The 26023-nt window shown below is 43.3% G+C and overlaps 1 protein-coding gene across 1 annotated transcript in view; it reads right to left on the reverse strand.

Moving 5' to 3' along the window:
- Window positions 1-26023, reverse strand: part of hmcn1 (hemicentin 1) — a 162635-nt gene that overhangs the window by 39257 nt on the left and 97355 nt on the right. The window contains 25 exon segments of the mRNA XM_007895691.2: window positions 421-545; window positions 832-991; window positions 1263-1412; window positions 2208-2339; window positions 3098-3179; window positions 3730-3932; window positions 5090-5203; window positions 5418-5579; window positions 6896-6992; window positions 7610-7797; window positions 9010-9123; window positions 10301-10507; window positions 10821-10971; window positions 11506-11651; window positions 12020-12133; window positions 13995-14171; window positions 14581-14772; window positions 15390-15476; window positions 15724-15837; window positions 17330-17497; window positions 18441-18722; window positions 20054-20215; window positions 21079-21201; window positions 22605-22701; window positions 23767-23942. Of these exon segments, the coding sequence (XP_007893882.2) occupies window positions 421-545; window positions 832-991; window positions 1263-1412; window positions 2208-2339; window positions 3098-3179; window positions 3730-3932; window positions 5090-5203; window positions 5418-5579; window positions 6896-6992; window positions 7610-7797; window positions 9010-9123; window positions 10301-10507; window positions 10821-10971; window positions 11506-11651; window positions 12020-12133; window positions 13995-14171; window positions 14581-14772; window positions 15390-15476; window positions 15724-15837; window positions 17330-17497; window positions 18441-18722; window positions 20054-20215; window positions 21079-21201; window positions 22605-22701; window positions 23767-23942 (3723 nt within the window).

The raw sequence follows: 26023 nt of genomic DNA on the forward strand, positions 1-26023 counted from the left end.
ACTTGTAGACATTTTTTTCTAATCTTAAGGATTATTGATCAGGATACTGGGAAAAACTCACTTCTTTTTNCAAATCGTGTCACGGGGTCTTTAACATTCACCTGAACTGGTAGGTACGATCTCAGATAAATGTCTCATCCAAAGCACAGTACCTCTGACAATGTAGCTCTCATCCAGCACTCTATTACCAAGACTAGCCTAGACTAGACTGAGTTCAAAGCCCTGACGTGAGGCTTGAACCCTCAATCTTCTGATTCGGGAGGCGAGAGTGCTATCAATTGAACCAGGGTGACATCCTAATGTAGGCCTATATTTATAGTGAAGTGGAGTATGCAGTGCCCTCTAATTGCCTCCTGTATTGTAGAGAAGCAGCAGAGATCTGGAGAGTGCATCCTGAATGGTCTGCTGCAATGTACTCACCGTAAATGTTCAGGTTGAATATTCGATCTTCCTCACCAGCGGAATTGGTGGCCACGCAAGTATATTTCCCAATGTCTGCTGTAACTGCACTGGTAATGGAGAGGGTGCTGCCATCTGAAGTCAGTCTGATAGAACACAACCACAACAACCAATTAAAAGTGCAACGATGAGTCTTCCTGCAAACTAAAATTATTTAGCAGAACTACATTTAGTTATTGATCAGAAACTACATAAATAGTTATCAATAATAATCCTAGCATTTGATACAATGCCTTATTTCATCGTTGAGATGTCTCAAAGCGCTTCACAGAGTATACTGTAAAGTGAATTGACTGTGTATTTTGTGGGCGAAACAAATACTCAGTCAATTGATCAGAAGCTACATACATAGAGTTATTGATCAGAAGCTACCTTAATCGTCCTTCATCAGATGTATTGAAGGGTTTCCCATCTTTGAGCCACTGTACTTGAGGTTTGGGAGTGCCTTGAGCAGCACAGATCAGCTTCACGTTTTCACCAACTGCAACACTGACCTCACTCGGCATCTCAGACCCCAAGATATTGGGGGGAACTGCACCAACAACAACAACAACAACTGGTATTTACATAGCGCCCCTCACACAGGGTAGTGTACCAGAGCATTTGACAGTGGCAGAGCTTCGGGGCTTAGTGGCTGAAAGTGTGGCGGAATAGAGGGCACGAAAGACAAGAGGCTGGAGCCAGTCGAGCGGAGGCAACGGGTATTGGGTTGGGGAGAAAGCAGGTCGGAGAGGTAGGGAGGTGTCAGGGCATACAGAGACAAAATGACATGCGAAAAGTGAGCAAAGGCAGGAAGTCCAAACCTTGTATGGTCAGGAGATAATTTTTGCGGGCTGTGCCTTCCACGTTTGAGGCGACGCAGGTGTATGTGCCGGTGTCTGACTGTTGGGAGCGAGCAATCTGCAGCTTGCTCCCTCCAGACAGGATGTGCATCTCCAAGGACCCAGCATTCGCTGTAACAGGAAGAAGAGCAGCAACAAGCTCTGTTTTGTGGTAATTTGTTTGCAGAGAGCAGTGCGACGTTCACATGCTTTCTCGGGTTACAAAATAACAATCCTCGCATTTGGTACAATGCCTTTCATGTCAGGAGGACATCCCAAAGCACTTCACGGGATGTACCTGTAAAGTCCAGTGATTGTGTGTTTTTTTGTTAACTAATGTGGCAAAACATTTACACACAACAATGTTCCACAAGCAGCCACAGAGTGGAACAATTATTTTGTATTTGCGGCTTTTGTTGGCCAGGACTCCAGGAGAAACTTCGCTTCTCTTTTTGAATAGTGCTATGGGATCTTGAACGTCAATCTAAACAGGCAGACAGGACCTTGGTTTAATGCCTCATCTGAAGGACGACACCTCCGACAATGCAGCACACCCCCAAGCACTGCACTGCACTGGAGTGTCAGATTAGACAATGTGAGTTCAAAGTCCCGACATGGGGCTTGAGCACACAGGTGAGGAAGAATAAAGGGGAACTTACTCTGCACCTATTCTATGCTGTACCCGATGTTGAATTTCTCAATGGCATTTGCTTAATGGGCAATCTTAAAGTATTTTTCAAGACTCCACCCCCCCTCCACCTCGCACTGTTTCCCCCAAGAAAAAATGATTCACAAACCTGAAGATATCATTTAATCAGGATTGACATTTATGCTAATATTCCCAGTCTTACCACTGGGGGGCACAGCGCTTGCATAGGTCTTGAGTTGATACTACAACCAGTCCAAACTGCATAGAAATCAGCTTACCGATGGCTCTTCCACTCTTGAGCCATGTTAGTGTGGGCGGAGGAATGCCGGTAGCATCACAAGCAAAGGTGACAGGGTTGCTAATGACCTCGTTGATTGTTTCTTGTGCTGGACCTTCAATGCTGGGTGGGACTGAATAAGAAAAACAACAATAATAATAGTCCTTGCATTGCTACGACATCGGGCGACATGTTGAAGCACTTTGCAGGATGTATTGTAAAATATAGGAACTACGTATTTTGTAGGCAAACGGGGCAGCGAATTTGCATACAGCAATGTCCCACAAACAGCCATGTCTGTGAAAGACCAATTTTGTCTGGGAGACTGTTGGGAGAAGCTCCCTCAAGGTGAATCTATACCAACCATCGGAGCAGGCAGATGGAACTGTGGTTTAACATCTCATCCAAATGAAGGCACCTCCAGCATTGCAGCACGCTTCCAGCACTGTATTGGTGTGTTAGTCTGGACTGTGAGCTCAGTTTCCCACCACTGTTTCCCTTCTTTTTAATGTCTGCAATAATCCTTGCATTTGATATAGTGCCATTGAGACGTCTCAAAGCGTTTCACAGAATATATTGTATAGTGGATTTACGTAGATTTTGTGGGTGAAACATGGCAGTCAATTGTGCACAGCAGTGTCCCACAAACAGTCGTGGATTGAGTGACCAAATTATTATTTGATCTTTTGAAGGGATTATTACTCCTAGAAAGCGATCCGCCAATCGACTGACAACTGAGTTCCTATTTAATACTCAGTAAACAGAGGCATTTGGAGTAACAAAACTTGTCTAAGGTTTCCCCCCCTCCCGGGATTCAAACCCAGGTCCTCTTGCTTGTGAGGCGAGCGTGGTAACAGCTTAACTACAGGATTCAGAAAAAGCGTATCTTACCATGTATGTTGAGATGAAAACTCTTATCCGCCTGTCCTGCAACGTTTGTGGCTTTACACACATACTGTCCTGTGTCTGACACCTTTGAATTTTCCGGAAAAAAAACACATACAAAAAGCATTGTTGATATTTTCAAATCGGTTTAAAACCACAAGCATGAGCAGTCTGAAATAAGTAGCTGCTAGGTGAAAGAGGATTTAGTACTTCATACAAAACAAATGCTAAAGTAAGTGGATTAACTGTGTATTTTGTGGGCAAAATGCGGCAGTAAGTTGCGCACAGCAGTGTCTCACGAACAATCGTGGATTGAGTGACTACATTTTTCTGCAAATCGACTAGCAAGTAGGGTTCCTACTTACTGCTAGGTAATCAAGAGGCATGTGGAGTAAGGAAACTTGCCTAAGGTTTTGCCCCACCGGGACATCGAATCCGGATCAGCTCGCTCGCAAGCCGAGCGCTCTAACGACCATGTTATGGGACTCCCTAATAGAAAGATCTCTTCCCCATCTGTTTGCCCACCCACCCCCGACCTGCTCTGCCCCTTGCCGGGAACGTGCTTCGTTCGGGATGGCAGTACCCTGAGCAGGACTCAGCTGCTCCTGTGTTAGACCCTCCTCTGCCCTCTGTGTTACCTCAACACCAGAGATCTCCAGCATTTGGCCGTTGGCCAGAATCCGAAGTTTGGCGGAAGCGGAGGCCGTGCGTCCGTTCTTGTACCAGGTGATGACGGGAGGCGGCACAGCATTGGACTCGCACTTCAGGGTCAGCGTGCTCCCAGCGCGGACACTGATCACCTCAGGGGAGTCCCCCGTGTGGTCCTTAATTGTGGGTGGAACTGGGAAGAGAAGCAAAACGTTGAGCGACGGGTGCCATCACTGTGACCCTGACCCTATTCTAGTCATCCTGACCCATAGCCGTTCGTGCAGCTGACCCAATTCAAGCACTCTGAGGCGCTACCCTGTGTGAGGGGCACTGCGCAGATTGCAAGTCGTTGTTATTCTTTGGTCACAATCTACAGTTATTTAGAAAGCTAGTCGTGTTCACCGACTCTTTTGATTTAAAAAAAAGCACGCGAATTGCAATCGGTCACATTGTACGTAGCCTGGCACGTCACACAGAATCAAACGTCATGGATTCACAGCTTCTTCGGTTGAAGCGTTCCAATCAAACCGCCAGTCTACAGCGCGAATGAATCTGTGTAATTAGGGTCTGCTTCCCGAACTCGGGGTGGCTCCTGTCCAGTCAAATGCAGGTGGTTTAGCAACAGCCTGCACTGCTGACTTCCATTACTCTGCCACCTGGTCTCCAATGCATTGCAGTCGCATTAAAACCAGAAGGTGCCCTTTCCTCTTTCGAAGTGCGGCTTGCTTGGTGCTTATTGTGTCACCTGCTTGACCCCTCCATAGTGAGAAATCAGGGCCAATCTCAACATTGCTGATACCACAAAGCATGCAGATCACCCTCACTCTCTGTTTTAATACAAGTAAATATCAGGTACTGCATATAAGAAGGAAGAGTAGGAGGCATGCAATGAGAATTGAGCTTCACAAGCTTTCACTATATATTTATCTGACTCTCTTTTCAATGCAACTATGGATTTGGCTCACTTTATAATAATAATAATCCTTGAACCCTCTCAATATGCAACATAACAACGGGCAATTAACAAAAATGTAATAATATAATAATCCTTGCATTTAATATAATTATTATAATAATAATGATCCCTGCATTTGATATAGCATCTTATGTCATTGAGACGTCTCAAAGCGCTTCACAGAATATATAATAAAGTGAACTGACTGTGTATTTTGTGGGCGAAACGTGGCAGCCAATATTGCAAAGCAGTGTCTCACAAACAGTCATGAATTGAGTGACCACGTTTTTTGGGGGAGGAATTAAATCCCCTGGAAAGCGATCTGCCAAATGGGTTCCTACTTACTGCAAGGTAAACAGAGGCGTCTAATTCAAGCTGAGATGCTGGATACAAACCATAAATCGTGAGGAAAATCTGCTTTTCTGCCTGTCCGGCTTGGTTTATAGCGATGCAGATGTATTTCCCACCGTCTGACAGCTTAGCCCGAAGGAGCTGCACAGTTCGACCTCCTAGTGAGACAAAGGTTTCACGATCAGCAATCCAATCCAGGTTTAAGGACAATGCAGAACAAATGCGCATTCTTTGACGTCTGACACTGAGAAAAAGAGCTTTCACTGTAGAGAAACTCAGGGTATTTTAGTCTGTCCATGCTGCGAGATGCTACCTGCACAACATCCGTGGTGTCAGCCTCAAGTGCGTTATCTGCCAATGGGAATTTCTTACCGGGCATAATGAGAACATTGGTGTTGGACTGCAGAGGCTTCCCATCCTTAAACCAGCTGAGCATGGGAGGTGGAAAAGCTGTGGCCTCGCAGGTCAAAGAGATGAAGTTATTTATCACCACCGTCATGTTCTCTGCATTGGTGCCCACAATACTAGGAGGCACTGGGAAAAGAAAGCAAAAGAGGAGGCCAAGCGGATTCCCATTAGAAACTCGTGTAGCACTTGAACCTGCTCAACATCGCGATTGAGTCTATTCTACCTGGTCATGGCTCGTCACACCACTTTATCATATTGTTTAAGACTGTGCAAAATTGTGGAAAATTTCTCAAACTCGGTCTTAAACTTGAAAGTGTTTTTTCTGCGTTCCTTAAAAAAAATCTTAGATTGATTTTAAGAATTATTAACAATTTCTGTGTCATCTTAAATTTCTAAGGCAAAATAGAAAATAGTAATAATAATAATCCTTGCATTTGATATAGCGCTTTTCATATCTTCTAGACATCTCAAAGGACTTCACAGAACATACTTTAAAGTGAATTGACTGTACATTTGTGGGCAAAACCGTTAAAAGACTAGGTTGAATTTCACACCTTATAATAGAACAATGGTCTGTATTTTATTTTGCCTCCATTTATAATGAACTAGTGATTCAATCCTTTTGGAAACTGGTTATACATCAATATTAGCTGTGTTAATGATTGATTAAATTCCAGGTTGTTGCTTCATTTCATTGTCTACTTGAAAAGCACCTCCTTTTGACTGAGTCGCGACCTGCACGTAAAGGGAGATGGGAAATAACTGAAGGGCTCATTGGGGGTGACCTTATGAAGAATGTCAGTTGTTCCCAAATTTCTCAGTGCAATATTAGTGAAGCCCATAACCAGAGGCCGTGAGCCATTCAAAGTATATTGTTACTAACGAGTTACCTTTTAAAACAAAATCATCAATTGGCAACCCTTGTCCAACCATTGAGGATACAACAGCAATAGAGGAGGAAGCATCAGCTTACCACTGGAAGCCATACAGACAGTGTGCTGTAGTGATGGCTTCTGGGTGAGTGCATTGGAGCACTGAACCATCAGAATTGAACCTCTTCAAATACGATTGATGTATAATTGTACCCCTCAAGTGACCACAAACACTTGATCACGTACGGTATCCCAATCTGGGACTGGTCTAATTTAAACAAGCAGCTCTTCAGGGTTGGTTTAGATGACTTTTAACCAGTAGTAATTTAGTTCACTTTAAAACTAAAATAATCACCAAACAATTAACTTCACATTCTTATTTTTGTTTTGGAGAAACCGAGACGGCTGTTCTGGGGAGTTCATTGATGAATTTGCATTGCATGGACGCCATTGTAAAATGTTCTAGAATATATTGGAGTGGGAGCTAAATAGAGAGAGTGACTTCTAATTATTCCAAAGCAACTGGAATTATCTGACCATCAGTGACTAAGCGTGGGTTGCAACACTTACCGTGCACGTTCAGGTTGAAGTATTTTTCGGAGTTCCCGGCTACATTTTCAGCCACACAGATGTACCTGCCCGTGTCCGATACCTGGGCGTTCAGCACCTGTCAGTAGCAGAGAGGGTGAATGGTACTGGAAATAATTGCTTTTCTTTCACAAAGGGTTCTTGTCTTACAGCAGGGATATTCCAAGCCCTCCTCAGATTAACGGGAACGCTGCTGGTGTCTTGACACCGGGAAAAAGTGCCTTGTATTGAAAACTGTGTTTTAATTTGTGGCTGTTCAGGTGGTCGTCAATTGCACTGTTTGAAAAGAGAAAGGAGTTTCTCTCTCCAGGAGTCTCAGTCAGCAAATTCCCCAAATAAAATTGGTCACTCACTGTTTGTGGGATACTGCTGTGTGCAAATTGGCTGTCGGGTTTCATCCACAAAATACAGTCAATCACTTTAACAGTATTCCTGCAAAGCGCTATACGATGTCTCTGTGACTTAATAAGGAGCTTTATTAAATGCAAGCATTATTATTATTATTATTATACTACAATAATCCTTGTATTATGGCCGAGTCTTTATTCTTCCTTTAAATACAGGGCACTAGGGTAGGAAGTGGTGATTGTGAGTGAGCTATCTTAATGAGGCTTCTACAAGCCCCGAGCACCAAGTAATGATAATGTGGCTCAAACATCCCCCCCGCCCATCCCTAAACTTGAACTGGATGTGCACCTGAAGCGTTCGTCCACTGGACAGAAGTTTGTGGGTATTGTCCCCACTCAGTGGCTGCCCGTCCTTCAGCCAGGAGATTTTGGGGGTGGGATTTCCGCTGACCATACAGTCCAACACGACAGTCTTGTTAATCAGTACGATGACTTCTTCAGGCAAATCACTGTCAGCCCCTTTGATGGATGGCGGAGCTGCAGGGAGGGGAAAGGCAACTGTCCTCAGGAACGGTACAATGATGTCATCTCCTCTTGAAGGTTCCCCTTTTACATCAGTGTGTGGTAACTGAGACCCATTGCTTTTCAGATAGAAACCCATTTGGGTCTAAGTCACTAGCACCAAGTTGTACAAGACAACCATTCAATCACACGACTAAGCAGCACCAGCCACATTGAGGTTTTACCACTTGGAATTCAACACAACAAAAAGCGGGGGTAGTTTGGAAGGTTAGAAGAATGTTTTTTATAATAGAGTATATTCAGTAGAACTCGCATAAGTCTTACCTTTATAAATCGTATATTCACCCAAGTCCCATTCAGTTTCCAATCAAAACCACTTAGATTTCTTTGCACCACACAGATCTATCACCTCATACTCCACTCCCCTACATTCCTCCCACACTTACCAGCTACATTGAATTGCGGGAAATGTAGTCTTGACCCGTCACTGCATGTGCACTTATCGGCTGCATTGAATTACGCATGCATAGTGTAGATTATTGATTAACTCAGATTTTATATGATTTACACAGTTTGCCTGCAACTCGGACTTCATGTAAATCATACAATCCCGACTGATACGACTTATGTGAGTTTTACTCTACATATATGTTAGTGTACAGAGCTTTGTGACTGTAGAGCCTCTCGGCACAAATAGCTCTTAAAACTGAATCCCCGTAACAACATTGAAAAAGAAAATGGATGAGCTGTAGGGAAAGAGCAGAGGAAAAGGATTAGAGTAGATAGCTCCACCAGGCTAGCACCAAAACATGCACAGTGAGCTAGAAGCCTCCTTTCTATTTGCATTCTTTCCATGATTTGGCAACTTTATCAGAAAGCTGAATACCCTGTGCTTCATACATAGAATCATACAGTACAAAAGGAGGTCATTCGGCCCATCGTACCTTGCCGGCTCTTTGAAAGAGCTATCTGCTAGTCCCACTGCCCATCTCTTTCCCCCAAATATTTTGTTTTCAAATATATATCCAATTCTCTTTTGAGAGTTATTATCGAATCTGCTTCCACCACCCTTTCAGACAGTGCATTCCAGCTCGTAACAACTCGCTGCGTAAAATATGTTCCCTTCATCTCCCCTCTTGTTCTTTTGCAAATTATCTTGAATCACATTCATCAAAGCAAAGAGTGTTCCTCAGTGCAGTGCACTGAGCAGTTGGCTGTTGTACTCACTCATCACCCTCACTTCGTACTGAATAGAGTCCTCGCCTGCTTCATTCACAGCTACACACGTGTACCTCCCAGCGTCAGGAGTTTGTGCTCTGGGAATCTGTAACACCCGGCCTCCTACACAGGAATGGGCAGAAACTCAACACCTCGGAACAACGACTAGATTTCCACAAAACGCTGGTTCTATTTATAATAGTAATAATGCTTGCATTATCACATCATTGAGCCATCGCAATGCTCTTCACAGAATATATCGTAAAGTGAATTGATTGTGTATTTTTGTGGGTGAAAAATACATTGTGCATCACCTCTGTTTACACTGTGCATCACCATCCTCATGGGTCAAGTAAAACACCTTCCCAATAAAGAGGAGTTTTGGAAATGAGTCTTGCTCTTCTGAGATTAATGGTTTCCAACGATAATAATAATTCTTGCATTTGATATAGCGCCCTATCACATTATCAAGATGTCTCAATGTGCATTTCAAGAATTTATATTCTGTATATTCTGTGAAGCGCTTTGAGACATCTCAACGATGTGAAAAGGTGCAATATCAAATGCAAGAATTATTATTATTATGACCTTTACTGTTAAATGTAGTTAAACGTACTGTTACTGGTGCTCTTGCACTCATGGTTAATTTCTATAGAACAAAATAATCCTCCATCCCTGCACTGAAAATTGTCAATGTTTTTCTTGGCAGGTAATAAATAATTAAATTTTGATTTCTGTTTTCAGTAATCGCCTTCACGGAGCCAATGTTTTCTTGGCAGGAGGCGAAACATTATAATTTCAATTATAATTTTCAATGGAGCAATTATCATTTTGTTGTTTCGGTGGGTAGAGACTGGGAAAATTGCCACAAAGCTGGTTCTCGTTTCAAATGTTGCTTAAAATTGTGCGTGTGTGTGTGGAGGGGGGAGGTGGGGGTGGGCATTATTGCCTTTCATAGAGGGGACCTTATAGAGATATATAACATTCTAAATAGGTAAACCCAGAGCAATACTTTGAGGTTTGCCAATGTAGCAGAACAAAAGGCCACATCATCAGGATTGTGCTGGGCAATTTCAGGGCAGACATCAAAGTGGCTTTCTTTACCCGTTAAAGCTAATTAGTGACCGGGCGACTAGGACGGACGTTTGAAGCCATGACTCCTCGATTCACTTAAGAAACAGCTTGTTACTGTAATGGGCAGTTTGATAGGGAAGGCGTTCTGGAAGGGGACAGTCAAATGGGGCAAAGGACCTTCTGTCCTGGATGTGCCTTGTGAATAGAAGCAGATGCTTAGACATACCTGGCAGTATCAGAACTTTGTCACTAGAGGTCAGCAGTTTGCCATCTTTGTACCAGCTGAGAGACGGAGGTGGTACAGCATTGGTCTCGCAGTACAGGGAGAGCGGGTTGTTAATGACCACATCCTTGACTTCAATCCCGTTGCTGCCCTCTAACGCCCTGCCCTTTGTATCCTGAACATACACTGGTTTCACAAAACTCGGAGGAACTAAATTAAAATCAAAAGGAAGCATTAAAACAACTCCAATCACAGCAGATAATTGGTTAAAATAGCTTTTTTTAACACCCCCACCAACTCACTTAATCCCACACAAATCCCTAAAAAAAATACACATTTCAGGAAAAATGACAGAATATGTTGAATTTTAAGATCTGACCCGCAAAAAAGGTTCGCAATACTTCCTTTCATACGTGGAACGACCAGAAATATCCACAGGAGGAAGAATTAAGACACCTGACTGACCCTCCCTCCCCCACAAAAGAGATTATACTCATGGCAATAAGCACGCAAGAAATTGGACCTTGAATGTTCACATCATAATCTTTTTCATCCTCTCCAGCGATGTTGGAGGCGACACAGGTATATCGGCCAGTGTCTGAGATCTGTGTGTTCTTTATTCTTACGATACGACCATTCGCTGTGATGGTAATGTGGCTGTCCTGCTTCAGAGGCTGGGAAAGGAAAATGCTATTTAAGATTCACAAACCTCTTCAATGTTACATTTACTCGATGCTCGTGATGGGGGGAAGGGGTGGGTGGGAGGGGAGGGGGGCGGTGTTCACGGACACCACCAAGGCTGAACCAGAAACATTGCAGCAGACCGTTGAGAAATAATAATAATCCTTGTATTTGATATAGTGCCTTATCATGTCATTGGGACGCTTCACAAAATATACTATACTGTAAAGTGAATTGACTATTTTGTGGGCGAATCCCGGCAGCCAATTGCACACTGCAAGGTCCCACAAACATTCATGGAATGAGGGACCAAATATTTTTTTTAGGGGATCATTACCCACCAGAAAGTGATCCGTCAATCGACTGACAACCTAAGAAAGGAAACTCGCCTAAGGTTTTGCCCTGCCCAGGAATAGAACCCGGTTCCTCTCGTTTGCGAGACAAGTGCGCTAACCACTGCTCTACAGGACTACATTATGCCCCCTTAAAAAGGTTCAAACGCTCTTTAAATAAAAAGTACGACAAACCTGTCCGTCCTTGTACCAGCGGAGAGTGGCTGCTGGAATCGCTTGAGTCTCGCACTCCAGAGTCAGGCTGTTGTTTATTTTAATCTTTATTTCTTTGGGGGACAAGCCAAAACCTGGGACGTCGTCCTTGTTGATGGTGGGAGGAACTGGGCAGAAAGAAGTGAAAATGAATGGTTTCACCCTCAGCTCGCTGTGAAAGTACATCCGGTGACCTGCTGGAGTTGCGGTTTGTAGATCAATGTAGCACTGATCAACCCCAGTATGCGACCTGAAGTGCATCAGTCTGTAAGCGCTGCGAGATGCTATATTGCCTGAAAGGTGCCATATAAGTGCAAGTTATTGGTCAGCTTTGATCCCAGTCTTTATTGGGAATGTGAAGCTTAAGATTTGACAAAGCCTAAGATATTATGGCATCAATTGCCAATAGATGATGGAATGGGTTAAATACTACTTTGGAATCTTGATGATTTGCTATGATACTGGCTGATACAGGAGCCACACAGAAAGCACTTACTGTACACTTTTACTTCATAATTCTTTAGTGTTTCTCCAGCCTCGTTGGTTGCAATACAAGTGTATCTTCCTGCGTCCTTCTCCTGGGCGTTCAGAATCTGAAGCGTTCGACCACCTGAAACACAAAGACAGGATGTGTTCAGTTTACATTATAATATTAATAAGAATTATCAACGACATTTACATTGGCAAATCTTGAGTATTCACCAGACTCAAACTTGTCTCTTGTGTTGGGAAGGATTTTTGGCCCAGTCCTGTCTGCCTGTTCAGGTAGATGTTAATGATCCTGCGGAACCTTCCGCAAATAGAAGGGAGTTTCTTCTGGTGTCCGGGCTAAAAACCCTCAGAACGTTCCACGTCTACCACTAAACCCGAGGGATAGACCTTCAATGCGCAGTTGCTAATCAGTCAGACTGATAAAAGAGTTGCTATTTGCTGAATAACACATTCAATCTCAAATATCTAGGCTGACAGTCTAACACAACTCTAGGGGAGTGCTGCATTGTTGAGGGCTGCCATCCTTTGGATGTACTTTAAACTAAGAACATAAGAACATAAGAATTAGGAGCAGGAGTAGGCCATTCGGCCCCGCTAGCCTGCCCCGCCATTCAATAAGATCATGCCTGATCTATTCTAACTCAACCTACCCACCTTATCCCCATAACGCTTATTTACAAGAAATCTATCAATCTCAGTCTTGAATATGTTCAAGGACTGAGCATCCACAGCCCTTTGGGGTAGAGAATTCCATAAATTCACTACCCTCTGAGTGAAGAAGTTTTTCCTCAACTCAGTGCGGAAGGGCTTACCCCTAATGTTAAGACTGTGACTGGTTATATTTTCTCCAACCAGGGGAAAAAGTCTCTCACTATCTATTCTGTCGTGCCCCTTAATAATCTTACAGGTTTCTATAAGATCACCTCTCATTCTTCTATATTCTAGAGAATATAGGCTTAAATTGCTCAACCTACCCTCATCCCTGGTACCAACCTAGTGAATCTATGTTGTACCCCTTCCAAGGCGAGTACATCCTTTCTTAAATAAAGAGACCAAAACTGCACACAATACTCTAGGTGCGGTCTCATCAGGGCCCTATACAGTTGCAGCAAGACTTCCCTACTCTTATATTCTAACCCTTTTGTAACAAATGCCAACATACCGTTCGCCTTCCTAATTGCTTGCTGTACCTGCAAACTAAATTTTTGTGACTGGTGTACAAGGACACCCAAGTCCCTCTGAACGCTAACACTATCTAGTCTCTCCCCTTCTAAAAAATAATCTGCTCTACTGTTTTTGCCACCTAGGTGGATGACCTCACACTTTCCTACATTATACTTCATCTGCCACCTATTTGCCCGCTCACCTTGCCTATCTATATCTTGTTGCATTTTTTTAATGTCATCCTCGGTGTTTACTCTCCCTCCTAGTTTGGTGTCATCCGCGAATTTGGATATATTAAGTTCGATGTCCTCATCTAGATCGTTGATGTAGATAGCAAATAGTTGAGGCTCAAGCACTGATCCTTGTGGCACTCCACTAGTCACATCCCGCCAATCTGAGAAGGACCCGTTTATCCCTATTCTTTGTTTTCTTCCCATTAGCCATTCATCAAACCATGCTAATATATTCCCCTTAATTCCATGGGCCCTAATCTTGTGAATCAACCTTTTATGCGGCACCTTATCGAATGGCTTTTGGAAATCTAAATACACTACATCCACTGATTTCCCCCCTATCTAATCTACTTGATATGTCCTCAAAAAAATCTAAAAGATTTGTTAAGCATTTATTAAGTGAGAATTCTATACCACAGTTCTTGTCCAACAAGCTTTTTTTTTTAATGACTACAAATTTAGGCGCATTTACCTTTACTGTCATTCGATTCCTGGATGGGTTAAATACTGTTTTGGAACAATGATTATTCGCTGTAATTCCCCCCAACCCCACCCCCCCAAGTAGTATTGCCGAACATTTACCTGGAAAAATGCGGATGTTTTGACTGTTGGAGTCAAAAGCTGCCCCGTCTTTGAGCCAGGTGATAGTGGCAGGAGGGTAGGACTGTGCTTCACACACCAGGGACGTGGGACTATTTAGAATGACAGTGACGTCCTCTGGTGTGCCCTCGCTGTTGGCACCGGGGATTGTCGGAGACACTGATCGGAGGAAGAGAAAGCAACAAATAACTAACAGAACCCCGCCCACGTTTAGAGTTGCCAGCAAGCCAAATTTTGCACTTGCAGAGTGACTGAGCTTCCAGTAACTCTATCCCACTCCTCAACCTCAGTGCGTCGCAGAAGCGATAGCCTTCTACCGGACTGGTTCAGGTTGCAGTTGCAACTCTCTGCGGGAAGGAAAAGCTCAATGGAAGCATAGTGCTGCGGGATCTTTTCTTGACACGTGCCGCCATGATGAAGGGACAGAGAAAAGAAAGAAACCCAAGGAGGAAAACCTGATGCCTCTTGGGTCTCTTGGTGATTGAAGCCTACAGCTGTCCAATGCTATCACCGTATTAATGGGGCTACCAGGCTGAAAGGGCTAAGAGGCGTTGCTCAGGATTCCTACCCAGCACATTTAAATTGAAGTTCTTGCTCCGGTCTCCAGCTGCGTTGGAGGCCACGCAGGTGTAGCGGCCTGTGTCAGACACGCGCGTCCTGTCGATCTGGAGGAAGCGGCCGCTGGACAGTACCCGATGCCTCTGGTCCTTCGTCAGTGGCTGCCCGTCTTTTAACCACGTGATGTTTGGGATGGGCTTACCTGTGCAGAAATAAACCCCCAAAAATAAACCCAAACTGTCCCATTATTGGCATATGTATTCCCAGCGTTGAATGTTTGCAGCCGATTGTGGCAAAATAGGGTATCCCACCTCACTTCACCTAGCCCAAAATTTTACCCAGTCTTAACCTGTGAGACTACAACTTTTCTTAAAGTTTATGTTCACACAGACTTGTGAAAAATTCTTAAATTCAGCCTTAATTTGGAAGCCAGTTATCCGTAGCTCTTAAATGGAAGTTGGCCTCCAAGCTAAAACTGGGGAAAGAATTTTCTACAGTCTTGGGCGATCTTAAATTTTTAAGACAAAATTGTTCTACGTGCTCAGACTAGGTGGAACAAACAGATTGAGGACAGTGTGTTTGTCAGGGAATTAGTTTCTGCTGCATAGGGCTTTGTAGAAGGGAGAATGTGCTTGGCAGATCCATGACAGTAAGTGACCAGGTGAACAAGGGAAATTTTGTGTGGTTTATGTCCTGTCAATCATTCTCGTAATCATCTGAACAATATACTGTATTACGTAGCTGCCGTCACAGACGTTAATATCCATATAGCATGAGATGTATATTGGATTGCAAAGTATTCATGTGCTGTGCTCTTACCAGAAACCTCACAGCTAAGGGTAACGCTAAGACTCTCCTTGACTTTCACATCTTCCAGTGTTCCTTCATTCACCATACTTGGTGGTACTGTTACAAAAGAGCATACCCAGTTAAATATTATTGAGCAACAGATGAATGTGACAATTGTTATTCAGTTTCTATTAGGTGTCCGCTTAACTTAGCTCGCAGCACTTTTGCCTCTTGGTCAGAAAGTTATGATTTCAAGTCCAATGTCAGTGCTTTGAGCTTAGTATTGTCGCAAGAAATGTCTTTCAGACAAGATGTTAAGCCGAGGTGGAATAGCTGAAAGCTGTTTGTTGATGAGATTACATACCCAGAACATCCAGGTCAAAGGTTTTCCTCTCTTCTCCCGCAGCATTGGTGACCACACAGAAGTATCTGCCGGCATCTTCCACCTCCGTGTGCATTAAACGTAGGATTCGACCCCCTGGTGAACGGAGGAAAGTTCAAAGCTTACATTAGGTAAGTAACATAAAGTGTGTGTGTGTATATAAATAACTAGAATGGTGCACGATGTTCGAAGCACTTAACCAAATATGAAGTGACAATTCACAACACAATGCCAATGTCTTGTATCCGTTACATGCGATTCATAGCCTTGAATGGGATTTATATTTCCTATTCCCTGAGCACTCACTGAGTAGGGGCCTGCAGAGTACTCTGTTCCCTGATGTTAGTTTTCCAATGTTGCTAAGTACTGGTAAAATAGAAGGCTCTATAACATTAAAACTGGCTCCACTGAACAGCCCAAGAGCATTTCTTAGTGGACATGAAGAGAGTTGCATCTTGTTACAAATCGATGTTCTGCCAAAACTAGCTCCTCGTACCAAATTTCATCTGTGTTTTTACAGCATGGCTCCGTGTGACTTTCATGGCAATTGGCCACATAAAACCACACAAAGGAAATTATAACCTTGAAGATAATCGCGTAAAGTTAATCCCAGCGTGCTCTCTGTCTCTCTCCCTCTCTTCGTAGACAGATTCTACCACTGGGCCACTTTTTGGAGCAGGAGAGACTGCTGGAAGAGCAGTGTACCATTCCCTGGGGAACTCTGGTAACCACACGTAGACTGTGTCAGTACAGAGGGCCCACAGGTCAGTGTGATGGACCACTAGTTACAGACAGGAGTTGCTGATGGTGACTCGGAGTCCATTAGTGACTCCAGTTAAGAATTGCCAGGTGTTAGACTTCAACTTAGTGGTGAATAACACACATCGCACAAATACTTCCATGATTTATCACACCCAAAGTCTGCTTCGTACCGTAAAGCATAAATACATTACAGACAATGGCAGAAATGCGGCCGAGTTTAATGGTGAACTGTGTCCATTCAAGAAATGCGTGCCACGCTTGTTGTCAATTAATTATCCTGCTGGCTTTGTATTTGCTCCAGAACATGTTTCATATAAAATGACGGGCTCAATTTACACAACTGAGTTTACGTTGGAGCGAATCCAGTAAAGGCTGAGTAAATGTGGAAGTATAACAGTGCCCTCGGGAGATGGAATGGATTGCCCTTCACAGACAGGCTTTGTGCTGCTTGGGCTGGGTGGCTTTGCTATTAGAGCAGATTAGATGCTCTTCTCATCTCAAGCTGTCGACTGTCCCGGCAAACACCACGGTGTTTGTGGATCACTCCTCGATCCCGGGTTGCAGCATTTATATGGGAGAAAACCCCAATCACACGGATGTAAAGGACTGATCCTGGAGTAGGCACTTACGCCCGTGTACAGTAAAGTTAGGCAGGAAGTAAGCACTGTGACCGTCATGAGCTTCAGTGGAATTGTACGCATTTTAAACACGTGTGAGTTTGTCGTTTTCCTGGTATTTGTTGAGACTCCAGTTAGTATTGGAGTCATTATTGTTCAGCAAAAGCACAAGAAACTCATCGAGATAGATCTTCACGATAGTAGCTCACCTGAGAGTATTCGCAAGCTGTTACTGAGGCTGATCGGTCGCCCGTCCTTCAGCCAGGTAATCGATGGCAGAGGGATACCCGAAGCCTCACAGGTCAGTACGACAGGGTTTTTCACCACCACGCTCACATTCTCCGGCACGCTCAGGGCTCCGCTAATACTTGGCGGCACTGAAAGAAGAACCGTAGCGTTCGAGCAGCCAGTTATCTTTTACAGTTATTGATCATAGGACAATTATTTCTGTTCGTCTGATCGATATCGTGCCTTACCTGAACTCCACAATAATAATCATAGCATTTGATCTAGCACCTCATCATGTCATTGAGACATCTCAAAGCGCTTCACAGAATATACTGTAAAGTAGATTGACTGTGTATTATGTGGGCGAAACGGGTCAGCCAATCGCGCACAGCAGTGTCCCACAAACGATCGTGGATTGAGTGACCATTTTTTTTCCCATTACACAAGCTGGGGTAATGCTTGTCCAAAAGATGATGTCAATATTGGCCATTGTTATAATATATAATATAATCCTTGCATTTGATATAGCGCTTTTCACTTCTTCTCGACATCTCAAAGCGCTTCACAGAATAGACTGTACAGTGAATTGACCGTATATTTGTGGGCGAAACGCGGCATCCAATTGCGCACAGCAATGTCCCACAAACAGTCGTGGATTGAAAATTACCAATTTATTATTGTTTTTGTTTTTTGGAGGGATTATTATTAGGCGTGTGGAGTAAGGAAACTTGCCCAAGGTTTTGCCATGCCTGGAATTGTACCCAGGTGTCTCACTTGCAAGGCGAGTTGTCTAACCACTGAGCTGCAGGACTTCACAATACAACACTAAGCCGATTAAGACATGATCACTACCCTGTTAACGTTTCCCCATTTCAAGTGCAGTTTTATTTCTCCCCCTTCCCCCCCCATCCCCAAGTACACCGTATTAAATGGCTTCAAGAAGGAGGAAGATAAAATATAGGAATGAGGGTTGATGGTGGGAGGGGGTGGGGGAGGGGTAGGAAGAGAAGGAGATGGACTGAAGGAAAGCAGTGACATGCCTTTTGTATAAATCTGTGGCTTCACAAGCCCTTCAGTAACCCTGCTACTCACCATGTACACTGAGGTCGTATTTCCTATCAGCCTGCCCGGCCACATTCACAGCCACACATGTGTACCGGCCGGTGTCAAACACCTGAGTGTCCTTAACCAGCAGTCGCTGGCCATCGCTCAGCACCGTCAGCCTACGGCCGCTCGTCAAGGGACGTCCGTCCTTCAGCCAGGTCAGGGCAGGGCGGGGCGTCCCCTGGGCCTCGCACTCCAAGCTCACCTCGCTCCCCTGAGTCACGGTGACTTCAGTTGGACGAGTGCCGCTGTTGCTGATAGTAGGTCGGACTGTCAATCAAACACACAAACAAATGAAGTTAAATGAAGCGTAAAGAAGGAGACCACTTTGTGTGCATTTATGTAATGTGTAATTAACCTGTACCTTTTGGAATATACCCTACAAAAGACACAGGCACTTCACTTTACGGTAAATCCTGTCAAGTGCTATGACATCCTCTTGAAGTGAACTGCGTTATATAAAAATGCAAGGATTATTATGATTATTGTTCAACCATATGGCTTAACGTAATTTTTACCCAAAGTAAAAAAAAGTTAGCTGAAACTTCTATAACAATTCTCCTTCATTTCTGATTCACTGTACTTTGAATGTTTATATTCCGTGAAAAGCATTATATCAATTATATCCTGTCCAGCCATTCAGCGCAAACTGTTTTTTCAACTCCACATTTTGATTTATTTCAATATCTTAAAAACAGAGAGGGCCACATTTCCCCTCTTTTCCTGCGTTTGTTTTCCCAACGAAAACATCTGTAATGGTCAAATTACAAGATGTATTAAGAAAATTCTGCAGTATTAGTAAACATTATTAAAACGTTCAGCTTGATTTCCATTCAAATCGTTTCCACTTTATATAACAAATAATAATAATCCTTTGTCGTCTCAAAGCGCTTCACAGGATATACTGTAGAGTGTGGTGACTGTGTGTTTTGCAGGAGAACGCAGCAACCAATTTTCACAAAGCAATGTCCCACAAACAGCCATGTTTGTTTATATATAGCTGAATGTAGAGATTAGAACAGCGAACTCTGCATTGAATCTTGGAGACATGCAACCTCCTGCTTTTCTCCCAAATGTGGAACTCATTCACAGACAGGCTGTTTTGTATTTCTTGGTCACAAGTGTACACGATTTCCATACTTGACTGGCTGTAAAACATCATATTTGCCATAGATATATCACACTATCTCTTCCGCTCCTTGCCGCAGACCCCTGTGCTTGTTATAAAGAGGTCGTTCTCTTGGGAAGCGACCAGCTGTGCACCATCCTGACTGCCTTTGAGATGGCAATTTCAGCCAATTAACAACTGCTTTGTCTATAAAATAACCATTCAAGTACAAAACACGCAGTCACTGCACTTCACAGTAAATCATGTGAGACGCTTTAAGACGCCTGGGGTAAAACACACTATACCAAATGCAAGAATTATTATTTTATTAATACTATTTGGGCACATAATACGTGATATAATAAGTTATTCCAGTCTAAAGGTTTAGTGGTAAATACGTCCTTATGGATCAGATTGTGGGTTGTTTCTGAGTAGTAGAAAGTTAACTCACAATGGGAAGAAGCTCATGTTAACAGCTGGCTCTGTAACGTACCGTAGACCTGCAGTGTATATTCCTTCTTGCTGTTTCCAGCCACATTGGATGCCTCACACGTGTAGGATGCGCTGTCTGCCGGTTCGGCGTTCGAGACCTGCAGCTGCCTCCCACCAGACAAAACACGGACCCGTCCCCCAGTGTCAGTCAGCAGTGACAAGCCTGGAGCAAATATACAAATAAACACCCCTTCTCTCTGCGCCCCAGAGCCACACATATACACATAGAATCTACGGCTAAGTAAAGCCAGGATAATGGGCATCTAAGTTTCCAAAACTGGCAAATAGATTCATAACTAGCGAATCCGGCAGGTTCCCAGCTGAGCAACAACTTGCATTTACTCGATGTAGCATCTTGGAGGGCTTACAAGCGCGTAGAGGGATTGAAGCAGCATAGTGGCTGAAAGCACGGACACCGATGGTAGACTGGAGGGGTTGAGGGAAGCGCAGAAGGATGGGTAGGAGGGTGGACATATAAATCGTATGTTAACATCACGTCATTACAATGTCAAGTTATCAAACCGTACTTTGGGATTTAAAAAAACAAAACACCATTACATCAATTTCTATTGTTTTTTCTCGAAGAGCAAATGCAGAACGAACGTTCAAACGTTATACGGCTCCTTTCAAGTGGGGAAAGCACTTTAGAGAAATGGACACGTTCCATTTTTAACTGGAGAGAGAAAAAAAGGGATTGCTGTAATGGTGCTTTTGAAACTCCAAAAGTATTGTTTGGTAGTCTAACCATTTCACTGGAATGCCACATACATGATTCATGTTTCCACTTTTCTATGACTTCACAAGACTTTGTTTGTAGCATCCGCCCCCAGCTGTTTGTGGTATGTGGTTTATCCAATATCTTAAAACCTACATCTTTGATGGTTTTTACGGGTTTTTTTGCCCTGTTGAGTGTCTGACCCTGTCACTGTAAAGGACGCTTTATAAATCCAAGTTGTGTTGTTGTATCTGTCTGATATGTCACCTCCGACAGGTGTGCTTTACAGTAGTCGGCATAGCACAACTCACCATCCTTCTTCCACATGAGGTTTGGGGGTGGAATAGCACTGGACTCACAGATCAGGCTGATCAGGCTTCCTTCAATGACCGTTAGCTGGGACAGCTCATCTGACCCTCGAATACTCGGTGGCACTACATGGTGAAATGCAAGGCACACGTTAATGTAGGTGGCGATTAAACCAAGAGAAATACTTCAGTCTCTTCACATTCCATTCCATGTTTTGCCTCAGTACAAAGACACAAAACCAGCAGAAAACAAACCCACTGTGGAAAATATCTAACCCAAATATGGAGATTTTGGAAGGAGGGATAAGGAAAGATGTAATCTAAATTAGAAACGTATCTAAATTAAACACAGAAAATAATAATACTTGCATTTGATATAGCGCCTTATCATGTCTTCGAGACATCTCAAAGCACTTCACAGAATATACTGTAAACTGTGTACTTTGTGGGCAAAACTCGGCAGCCAATTGCGCACAGGAATGTCCCATAAACTCGTGGAGTCCTGTAGCTCAGTGGTTAGAGCACTCGCTTTGCAAGTGAGAGACCTGAGTTCAATTCCAGGCAGGGCGAAACCTTGGGCAAGTTTCCTTACTCCACACAGAGCCTAATAATAATCCCTCCAAAAAAAAAACAATAATAAAATTGGTCATTTTCAATCCATATGACTGTTTGTGGGACATTGCTGTGTGCAATTGGCTGCCGCGTTCGCCCACAAATATACAGTCAATTCACTTTACAGTGTGTTCTATGAAGCACTTTGGGACATCCTCCCGATATGAAAAGCGCTATATCAAATGCAAGGATTATTATTATTATTATTAAACAGTCGTGGATTGAAGTGACCAATTTTTTTTTGAAGGAATTATTACCCCCGGAAAAGCGATCTGCCAATCAACTAACAACTGGGTTCCTACTTACTGCTAGGTAAACAGAGGCGGATAGAGAAAGGAAACTTGCCCAACGTATCGCCCTGTCGGGAATCAAACCCAGGTCTCCCATTTACAAGGCGAGTGCTCTAACCACTAACTACAGGACTCCACAATTAGAGGGATGCATCCTGCTTAACTAATTCCGGATAGCATTAGGTGCAGGTTGGCAAGATAACCTTCACAGTAAGTCCACAAAATACATAGCCACTACGCTGTAAGTTCCTTTATAAACTACAGAAAACAGACTTCAAAGGTGAGACTGAATTCAGCAATTTGCCAAATTCTAAGCCGGAAAATTCCTAAGAGGAAGTCAATCTGGACCTGGGTGGAAAATCTCCCTTTCTAATCCTTACAAAGTAGCCTGAACTAAATTTATCTCAGTTTGTGCAATCCCCAAAGTTCCAGGCTGTAAAAAACAGGAGCTGACAAAATACAGTTTTTGTTATAATTCCAAAATGCTCAGGGTGGTTTTAAGAGCTGAAGCCTATTTGTCCGAGTACTGATGAATAGCCAAATGGTTAAGGTGCCTGTGATTCCTAAGCTGTAGAAAGCTGCCAAGTTGAGGAGTTTTCCAGTTTTGCCCGAACAGCGATGACCTACCCCAAATGTTTAAGTTGTAGTTCTTCTCTGTTTTGCCAGCCACGTTGGTGGCTTCACATGTGTACCGGCCAGTATCCAGGACTTGAGCGACGTCAATCTGTGAGTTAGATAAAGAAAATTACAATTGCCATTGGCTTCCACCCATTCTACAGAATTGCCTGGCTTATTCTTTGTGTGGTGGGGATGGTCAGCCGGGTGTCTGACACTTGAGGAAATCCATCTCCATGTTTAACAGACTCGAAACCAGACTCGAGTTCCACATACGTATGCCACCTACAGGTGGAAATTTCCTTAATAATAATAATAATAATCCTTGCATTTGATATAGCGCTTTTCACGTCGGGAGGACGTCCCAAAGACCTTCACAGAACACACTGTAAATTGAATTGACTGTATATTTGTGGGCGAACATGGCAGCCAATTGCGCACAGCAATGTCCCACAAACAGTCGTAGATTGAAAATGACCAATTTTTATTATTGTTTTTGGTTTTTGGAGGGATTATTATTAGGCGTGTGGAGTAAGGAAACTTGCCCAAGGTTTTGCCCTGCCTGGAATTGACCTCAGGTCTCACACTTGCAAGTGAGTGCTCTAACCACTGAGCTACAGGACTCCTTGTGTCTGGAATGGAAAGTGCGCTCTTTCCCTGGAGGAATCTCCCTGGTAAGAGCCAAGGCCTGTTGCTAAAGCTAAAGTAAGCTTCCTGCTGCTTATCCTGCTAGGAGCATTCTACCCATTAGTGCTTTGGCTTGCAGCATTAACAGGAGCTGAGGGAGAACAATCCTTGCCTCGTTGACCCAGCTTCTGTGTACTAATGGTTTATAAACCTTGACATACCATTTTCATTTAAAATCATTAATATTGTAACGTATTGTAAAGCATCACAAGATTCCATGTGTAGGCGGCTATTCTAACAACCTTTCACTAAACTGATGGCACGTTAGATATTTACAGACCAGAGGGTCATGAGAAATGACTTCAAATAGACACAAAACCCCTTTGTTCCCAGTTCCAGCATGCTATGTTGGTGCACATAGTGCCTTTTAGTGTAGGATGGTAATCTCACAAAGTGCTTAGTGAAAGGAGGAATATCTCAAAGTGCTTAGTGCAGAATAGCCAATGCAGAGGTAGCTACAAGCAGATGTCACTGTGGAGGGATGTACCTTCAATGTGCTTCCATCTTCAGACACTGAGAGGCCTGCCTTCCTGAGTAGAGGTCTTCCATCTTTGAGCCAGCTGAGAGCTGGGGGAGGGATGGCATTGCTCTGACACGTCAGCACCACAGCTTGGTTAATGATGACTGAGACGTTCTGTTCTTCTCCCATGATATTTGGTGGGACTGTAAGACACGTGAATGTTTTACTCTGTGGGTCTCGTGCCTATTCTTGTCAAATTCCACCATCCATTACACTGGAGCTCCCAATTGAGCCAGGTTGCCACCATGTACTAGTGTCTATTATTTGTGTCCATTGACGAATTCACACATCATTTTTTTTAAACTGAGAAATTCAAAAATATTCTCAATGACTGCAATCCTCAGTCAGGAAACACATTGTTTTGATTACTGAGGCACTTTTGCATACTATAATACTGGACACAAACCGGCAGAAGCAATTTATTTTTGTAAGTGAGTATTTCCTGATCAGAGTTTGTCTCTTCATACACTATCTGAGACCCACTGCCAAACAGAGGGCAGATGAATATAACAAAGCATCAACGAGAGAAAAGGGGTTTCAGCAAACCAAATTTGTTACCAGAGACAACAGCTATTGGCATGGACTTCTAACATTTGGCAAGGTATTTTGCATTGACCACATGAATCAATGGGGATTTGGCAGATGTCCTCGACTATTTTAAAACAAAGATACAAGTCATATCTAGTTGCATTTCAATATCTTTGCCAGACATTTTAAGTCGACTTGTCAAGTGCAGCTGTGTTTCAAGCTATTAAAAGTAATGGAAGTGTTTCTGTCAGGAACGATTGGAAATAAACTTGTCAGAACTGCAACCTTAGCCTGCGTTTCATTAACAACCCTCGGGCGGCTCAGCCTTCGAGGTTCTGGAGGAGGAAGGGTCTCTGTACCAACCGGGAAACCACGCACACGTCTTTACAATTAGAGGCCATGTTAGACGTGAATGTTCACACAGTGTATTGCTGTGCAACATGTGTGGCATTTAAGGCATGGCAGGCCAGCGAGAGCTTCAACAATGCACAATATTTTGCGAAGACACCATAGCTGGCAACAGGCAGCGAAGGAGAGACAGGAAAAGCATAAGAGCATAGGAATTGCGAGACGAAAAAAGACCATGGTCCATCTAGTTCGCCTTCCACCATTTTGGTAGTCGAATGCTATAATAATGGAGACGTTGATGGCAATTAATTCTGTATGGATTCATCTACAACAGAATGGAAAGCTTTAGGACCTTGGATCTAAAGTTGCCTGGTTCTTCCAAGCCAATGATACACTATGTCATGTCTCAAATTTCTTATATACTGTATCCCAAAATATTATTTTCTAAAAGAAATCTATCTAAACACACTTGTCACTGCGCTCACCAGGTCCACTTTACAATCCATGGTATCAATTTGGTTCCTAGTTACAAATTATTACTAATAATCCTTGCATTTGATATAGTGCTTTATTATGTCTACGAGATAACTCAAATCATTCACAGGAATGATCTTACTGTGACGTGTAACAAATGGGCATTTTGCAGATGAAAGTGGCAGCCAATGTCCCACAATAGCCATGAAGTGAATGACCAATTTTTATCTGCGGGGGTTGTTGGACAGGACACTGGGACAAACTCCCTTCTCTTGTCAAGTGAGATCTTTCATGTCCCCTTGAACAGGCCATTGCATCTTAACTGTTATCCTTTTGATGGCTTATTCAACATATGTAAAAGGAATATAGCACAGGGCGTCAAGGAGTAGTTTTAGTCCACAATTAGCTGAGGAGCGAATATCCTCTTGATTATTCCTTTTTTTCCCACGCTCAGTGATTATTTTCCCCAGTGGTTCATGTGAGATGAGTATTAAAGGTGGGGATTGAGGCACAGTCTTGCATTCTGTCACTGCTGCACAGTACGCACGTGAGCAATGGACTGTGCAGGCGTAACGTGTTTTCTGTGCTCATGTAAAGAATATCTCAGTCCTTCCCTCGTCCTCACCTTATTCTGCAATTAATGAAAATTAATAATAATCCCTGAAAGTAAAGGCATGCACTGCATTCCATTCCACTATCTCCTTTCCAGCATTTGGAATATACAGAAGGGATCACAGATTGTATTGGCGAAAGCTGGGTTAACTTTGAAGCTGTCTGCAACCACCTTTGACCATCATGCCCGTGAACACTTCTTACCCCCCACCCCTCCCCAGGCACAGTCGCTTTGAGATATGTTTCTGATGTTAAAGACACC

This window comes from Callorhinchus milii, unplaced genomic scaffold (assembly GCF_018977255.1).
Source record: "Callorhinchus milii isolate IMCB2004 unplaced genomic scaffold, IMCB_Cmil_1.0 Scaffold5, whole genome shotgun sequence".
Lineage (NCBI taxonomy): Eukaryota > Metazoa > Chordata > Chondrichthyes > Chimaeriformes > Callorhinchidae > Callorhinchus > Callorhinchus milii.